A 6,607-nucleotide genomic window follows, 5' to 3' on the forward strand; every position below is an offset into this window, starting at 1 on the left:
AAAACTTGATAAACCACAGTTTCAAAATGACACTGTAATGACGAGGCAGAGGCGAGCGGATCCATATGCAACTGTTTTAATGAACAGGAGCAAGACATAGATGTGGTCAAAGTTCAGGTGTGGGTCGAGGTAGGAGGGAGGCAGGAAGACGAGTAGACAGGCAGAGATCAAAACACGAGGGAGTAAACAAAGGATAACTAGACTGCAAGGGGAGATAACTATGCAAGATTACGCAAAGAACTGGATGAGCGGGAGGAATATTAACAGTCCGGGAGATGACGTGATGAGGAACAGCTGAGGGAACCGGAACTGAAGCATGATGGGAGAAAGAGCTAGTATTCTGGCGAGAGCTCTCTGGTGGTCGGAGGAAGGCACGACAGCCTGAGTCCTGACAGACACTGTTTCCATTAAATCATAATTTTGCGATAAAGCACAAACCAACTCACGCGATAAGTCATTAAAAACACAGCGGAGAATGAGAACAAGTATTTTTTTTTATTTGATTCAGGGGGCAATGGGGGCATTTGGGTGATGTCTCAGCACTGTCAGGCTCTAAGCTCCAAAAGTGCGACTACAGATAAAGCGATGAGGAAATCTTGGTGATTTTACGGTGGTGCTGCACAATTGCGTATGATACACAATTTATAATGAGCCGTGATGCTCTGGGACCTCTCGATGTGTCCGCTGTTCAGCGCTCAGGACAGACGCTTCATACCAAGAAGCGCATTTATTTCAAAAAAGTGTTTCCAATACAGTTTTGAAAAAAATGTCTATTTCAATACGCCCCCAAAATCACCTCCTCTAAGTGCAAAAACGTTTTTTTGAAAAATGCCAGTTTATTTGAAATTGTGGTGTTTCCATTTGGAGAATTTATGATCGAAATTCCAATTTGCAAAAATTAATGGAAACGCGACTGGTGACACTCTACATCTGCATCAAGAAGTACGCTGCTGTACAATCTTTTGTTCTGAATTAAAAAAAAAGAAACTATGTTGAGCAATACTCCAATGTATTTTAATAAATGTTTAACAAAGGGTGATTAAGAGTGTTTTTAATTAGTATGGATTGACGATGCACATTCTTCGGCCGTAGTGGGTGGGGGTGAGACGTGGGGATCTTAGTTTTCACAGATTTGGCATATTCACGGATGTCTCAGGTCTCGAACCACTACAAATTTTCTAAATGAGGGAGCAAAGATTGTCCTGCAAAGACACAACATATCACACTGAAATCCAAAGGGTCAAAACAGTCGTGTGCTTTACTGTAGCTGATGCAAGAACATATCTTAAATGTTTCAGATGGGCAGTTTTTTGTTTACATATTGCTTATGACATCACTTGTTTATCTTAGTCTGGTGCATGTGTGGGCAGAGCTCATAAATGACACACCTGTTCAGCAAACCCTGCAGAGCAGTTCTGCCCTCATGAAAACAAGTACAGGTGAAATCTCTGCACAATTCTAAGTCTTTCTTCTAAAGCAGGAAGTTCTTCTTTAAAGATTATCCTAACTTTCTGAATTTATTATTCTTTGTGTGCTCAGTTTTGATTATTGTCTGCCATGGTAAACATATCTCAGGGTAATTTCACCAGTGAATTACTTTACGAGAACTTCTTGAAAACATTAATATTTTCCATTATGTCTACAGTTCCCTCCTGTGTGTTTCTCTTCATAAATGGCACTATGCTGTTCACTTTGAGGAGTAAACCGGTGTTTCGGGAAACTTGCCGTTTTATTCTCCTCTTTAATCTCCTTCTTGCAGACACTGTTCAGCTGGCTCAGAGTCAGGTTCAATTCCTATTGTCTGTTTGCAGAGTTAGGCTGGTATATTCTCTCTGTATTATACTCAGCATGCTTGCTAATCTTACAACTGGGATTTCTCCTCTCACTCTGGTGTTGATGCCGTTGGAGCAGTATGTGGCTGTGTGTTACCCACTGAGGCACGCTTCCATCATCACAGTCAGAAACACAGCAGCTGCAGTCATTGCCGTTTGGGCCGTCAGTTCACTCAACAACCTGACTCGAGTTTTGCTGTTTTTGAAGTTTCCTTTTGAAAAGATGGAACTTTATGATGTCTGTTCTAACATTGCTTTAATTCTGGGGGTTTTGACAGCAGAATACGACAGAGCGTACACTTGTGTGCTGTTTGTATCTGCAGGTGTGGCCGTCACTTCCTCATATGTGGGGGTGATAGTAGCTGCCAAGTCGGCGTCCACAGACAAAGCTTTAGCTCGTAAGGCTCGTCACACTCTGCTGCTGCATCTGGTGCAGCTGGGACTCAGTCTGTCTTCCACCATCAACAACCCACTGATCATTGCTCTGTCTAAAGTTTTAACACGGATGGCGTTTCTGTGGATTCAGAATGTTTTTTATGTCACATTCATAATATTTCCCAGATGTATGACCTCTCTAATCTATGGACTCAGAGATCAGACCATCAGACCTGTTCTCCTGTACCATCTGAGCTGTCGTCTGAAAGTTAGAATCAGAGACTAATAAACGGCAAATATTGTCTGATAATATGTTTGTTTGGCTAATGGTTATAAATAAGTGCAAAAGACAAATTTAATGATAATGCAAAAGGATACCTCAGATCTCCACCAAAATCTTGCAAAGTCCCATTAAGAATAGCTGTTAGCTTAGCCTCACTAAGTGCTTCTTGACCACTTTTAGAGATTTGACAATAATTACTGTATAAGACAAAGTAAAACATTCAGCAGAACTTGATTTCAGTCTGTTCATTCAAAATGGCCCAAATAGTCATTGTAGTAAAAAAAATAATAATAATAATTTTTCAAGCCGGTTTGGTCAACCAATCAAATTAATAGGTAACTGCTGCTGGTTCTAAGATTTTCTAATAGCATTTATTCAAGGCAACTGGGGCTTAAAAAATCTTCTTTTTTTACGGTCATTTTATGAACTATACTGTGGAACACATTTTTACTTTGAACTAAAAACTGTATCTAATTTAGACTGTGGTCAAAGGTGGTCAAAGTTTCAGAATGCAAATTAATAATTTGTCTGTAACTCTGTATTTGTATGCCAAGCCTGTCTTTTTATTTCTGTTTTTTAATTTTTGTTTTCATCTACTATAAAAAAACATCTGTCCTATGAAAATAAATGTATTTTTTGCATTCATCTATGCATCTATTCATTTTCTTAACCTGTTGAATCCCTTTTGGAGTCACATGGTTGCTAGAACCTAACCTGTCTGGTATTGAGTGAGCCTAGGGCACACCCTGGACGGGTCACCAGCCTGTCACAGGACCACACAACATCACACCCATACATACAGCCACACATAGGGGCAATTTAGAGGAATCAATTGACACGTGTGGAGTTTGCATGTTCTCCCCGTGCATGCGTGGGTTTTCACCGGGGACTCCAGCTTCCTCCCACCGTCCAAAAACATGCTTCATAGGTTAATTGATGACTCTAAATTGTCCCTAGGTGTGAATGTGTGTGTGATTGTGGCCCTGAGACAGACTGGCAACGTGTCCCATGTGTATCAACAAACTGCAGTTTTCCCAGTGATTCCTCAGCTTCCACCTCATTGGTTTCCAGTTGAACTTTTTTTATATGTCTGTCCAACCTGGAATCCATCAGTAGCCAGATTAGGCTCCAGCAGCCCCGTGACCCCGAAAGGGAAAAAATTGTTAAGAAGATGAATGAAGAATTCAATGAAATTAGTTGACTTATGGACTTAGAGAGGAAGCTGGAGGGCCCGGAGTAAAACCTATGCATGCATGAGGAGCACATGTAAATTCCACACGGAACGATCTCAGCTGGGATTTGAACAGCAAGAAGGCTCTGACTCTGAACCTATTATGTAACAGTAAAATAACTTTAATATGTACCAGCTTCTGTTTAGTTGTGGCAATGTTTTGTCCATGACACAGAAACTCCTTGATAGATACTAAATGTCAGGAGGTGGGGTAAGGTACAGCCAGGATTAGCAGAGGCAAGAGTTTAAAAATAATAATTTTCTTAGAACACGAGGAGCTTTGATGGGGTGGAACCTCCTCACCACTGGGGCGTAAGCTTCGCTGTGAGAGCGGCAGAACAGAGGCGGTGGAAGCAGAGTTCAGGGGTGTTGGGTTTAATTCTTCCTTGTGGATCCTGAGGTTGAAACAGTCCACATCCAAAACTGAAGATCCAAACAGAAAGTGTCCTCAAAAACTGACTTTGAAACTAATAACTGATGACCCAGGAAGGGAACATGGCTGAGAGTGCAGGCATTGAGACGATTTGGCAGTGAGTAGGCAGAAGGAGCAGGAGGTCATGACAGTACCCCCCCAACAGCCGGCACCCAATGGATGACCAGGCTGTTCGGGGTAGTCACAGTGAAACTGGGCAATCAGATCCAGATCCAAAATAAAGCAGGCAGGAACCCAAGAACGCTTCTCAGGACCATAACCCACCCATTTCACCAAGTATTGATAATGATGCAGTGGAGAAGCTCTTTCTGCAGTTCCGTATGAAATGGCAGTAAAAATTTGCAAAGCCAAGGAACCTTTAAAGCTCTTTGCGGCTTTTGGGGGGTCCATCTTGACCTTTCCTTCTGAGATGACAAGCACGAAAAAAGGAATTTGTGGTTGCATGAACTTCACATTTCTCTGCTTTGATGTAGAGTTGGTTCTGCAGCAGCGTCAGAAGAACCTTACAAACATGATGGATGTGGTCGGACTCAGAGCTGGAGAAAACCAAGATGTCATCAACGTAAAATTACACAAATTTGTTGAGTCTGTCTCTCAGGACGTCATTAACCAATGTGGAGGTTAATCTTTTATTTTCATAGTTCGGTTCCTTTTCTTGTTTTCTAATTCTTTAACCTCTTCAATAGAAGGACAAAAGACAAAGTTCTGGTTTACACGTATGGACATTGTAGCCGCACACGGTACAACGGCCGTGTCGATCTGTCATTGTCATCCCAATCTTTATTGGCACAATGATTCAAGACATAACTTCTTCGACTCATTAAAATGGACATTGAACAACAGAGTTGCGCCCTCTGGCGGTCAAAACAATTCAAAGAATAATCCAAACATTTTAAATGTCACAGAAACAAAACATATAAAATCATAAAAATAAAATGGAATTCTAATGTAACTTAAATCTCTCAGTAAATGGCACTTACAACCAAGTTCTGGAAGACTACGGGGGCGTTGGCCAGGCCGAATGGCATAACCCGGTACTTGTCGTGACAGATGGTGTGTTGAACGCGGTCTTCCACTTGTCACCAGCTCTGATACGGACCAGGTGAGTTCAAAAGCATTAGAGGTTAGAGTATCTGTTACCTACAGTTTTGTCATTAAAGCTTCTAGAGTTGATACATGGTCTCAAGCCCGCATTCTTCTTTTAGACAAAGAAAAAACTTGCTCCTGCTGGTGATGAGGACGGCCTGATCAACCCTGCTGAGAGAGACTTCTCAATGTATTTGTTCATGGCTTCCCTCTCAGGACTTGAAATCGAATACAGTCAACCTTGAGGGGTTGACTGGCTGCACCAGGCAACAGATCAATAGGACAGTCATACAGATGGTGCGGTGGCAAGAATTTTGCTTTTACTTTGTTAAACACCTCTTTGGTGTTTAGCCTGTGGGGACTTTAGACAAGTCAGGATATTCCTCTGCTACAGTGTTAACCTGGTGGGCAGAGTCTCTTTCCATGGCATGGAGGCAGTTAGTTGGGCACTCTGGGCCCCAGTTAAGAATCCTTCCAGTCCTCCAATCGACCTGCGAAACACAAGGAGATCAGTTTCTTAGAGAATGTAAAAAGTAATAGACTCAAAATGATTGTCTGTCTGCATTTTGTTAGGTTCAGTGACCGAGCAACTTACTGTGATAAGAATATGATCGATGGCTTTGACCTAGAGTGGGTGCTAGGGTGGGGAGACTCTCACACCCCACTTCTTGACAAGCTCCCCAGATATAAAAGCGGTCAGCTCCTGAATCAATGAAAATGCTCTCAGTATGTGCCTATTTTTGGAGGTAAAACGTCAACTCAAATCTGTGGTTGGACTGGGAAGATGAAGACATTGATTGGCTCACACACATCTCCTCCTTCCATGCTGGGTCGAGTCTTTTACTGGAGACAAACTGATGCGGTGATCTGGTGAGGCACAGAAAAAACACAGATATTGACGGAAGTGTCTGTCTCTCTCCTCCTGAGACGGTTGTGTGCGACCCAACTGGGCTCCTCCTCTACTCTGGTGGAGAAAGCCTGGAGTTGCAGAAGTGCAGTCTTTGAGACCGCTCTCTGTCAGGCTCTGGAATCCGTCTGTCAATTTGAGAGGCCACAGAAATCAAATCATTGATAGCAGTTGGAAGTTCACGTGCTGCTAGCTCATCTTTTAAGAGGTCAAGAGACACCCAGATGAAACAAGTCATGTACTGCACAATCGTTCCACTTACTTTTCCCTGCTAGGGTTCTGAACCTTATAGCAAAGTCAAGAACAGACTCATTATCTTTGCAGAGGGGGGTCAGTTGATAAGCCACTTCTAGCAAAAACGAAATTACTGTATTTTTTATTACATTTGTTCTCTTTTATAAGAAAAATGCCACACACACATGTGACAGTGACAGTTACAAGGACAGTGACACTCCTTATC

At 42.2% G+C, this 6,607-nt stretch overlaps 1 protein-coding gene across 1 annotated transcript; it reads left to right on the forward strand.

Annotated features, from left to right (window-relative positions):
• Positions 1-1,551: 1,551 nt before the first annotated feature.
• LOC112138652 (odorant receptor 131-2-like) lies at positions 1,552-2,493 on the forward strand (the record flags this gene model as incomplete). Its single annotated transcript, XM_024261250.1, has 1 exon — positions 1,552-2,493. A coding segment is annotated over one exon (942 nt), but the record flags the coding sequence as incomplete, so codon positions are not given.
• Positions 2,494-6,607: the final 4,114 nt, after the last annotated feature.

Source organism: Oryzias melastigma, linkage group LG14, assembly GCF_002922805.2.
Source record: "Oryzias melastigma strain HK-1 linkage group LG14, ASM292280v2, whole genome shotgun sequence".
In the NCBI taxonomy this organism is placed as follows: Eukaryota; Metazoa; Chordata; class Actinopteri; order Beloniformes; family Adrianichthyidae; genus Oryzias; species Oryzias melastigma.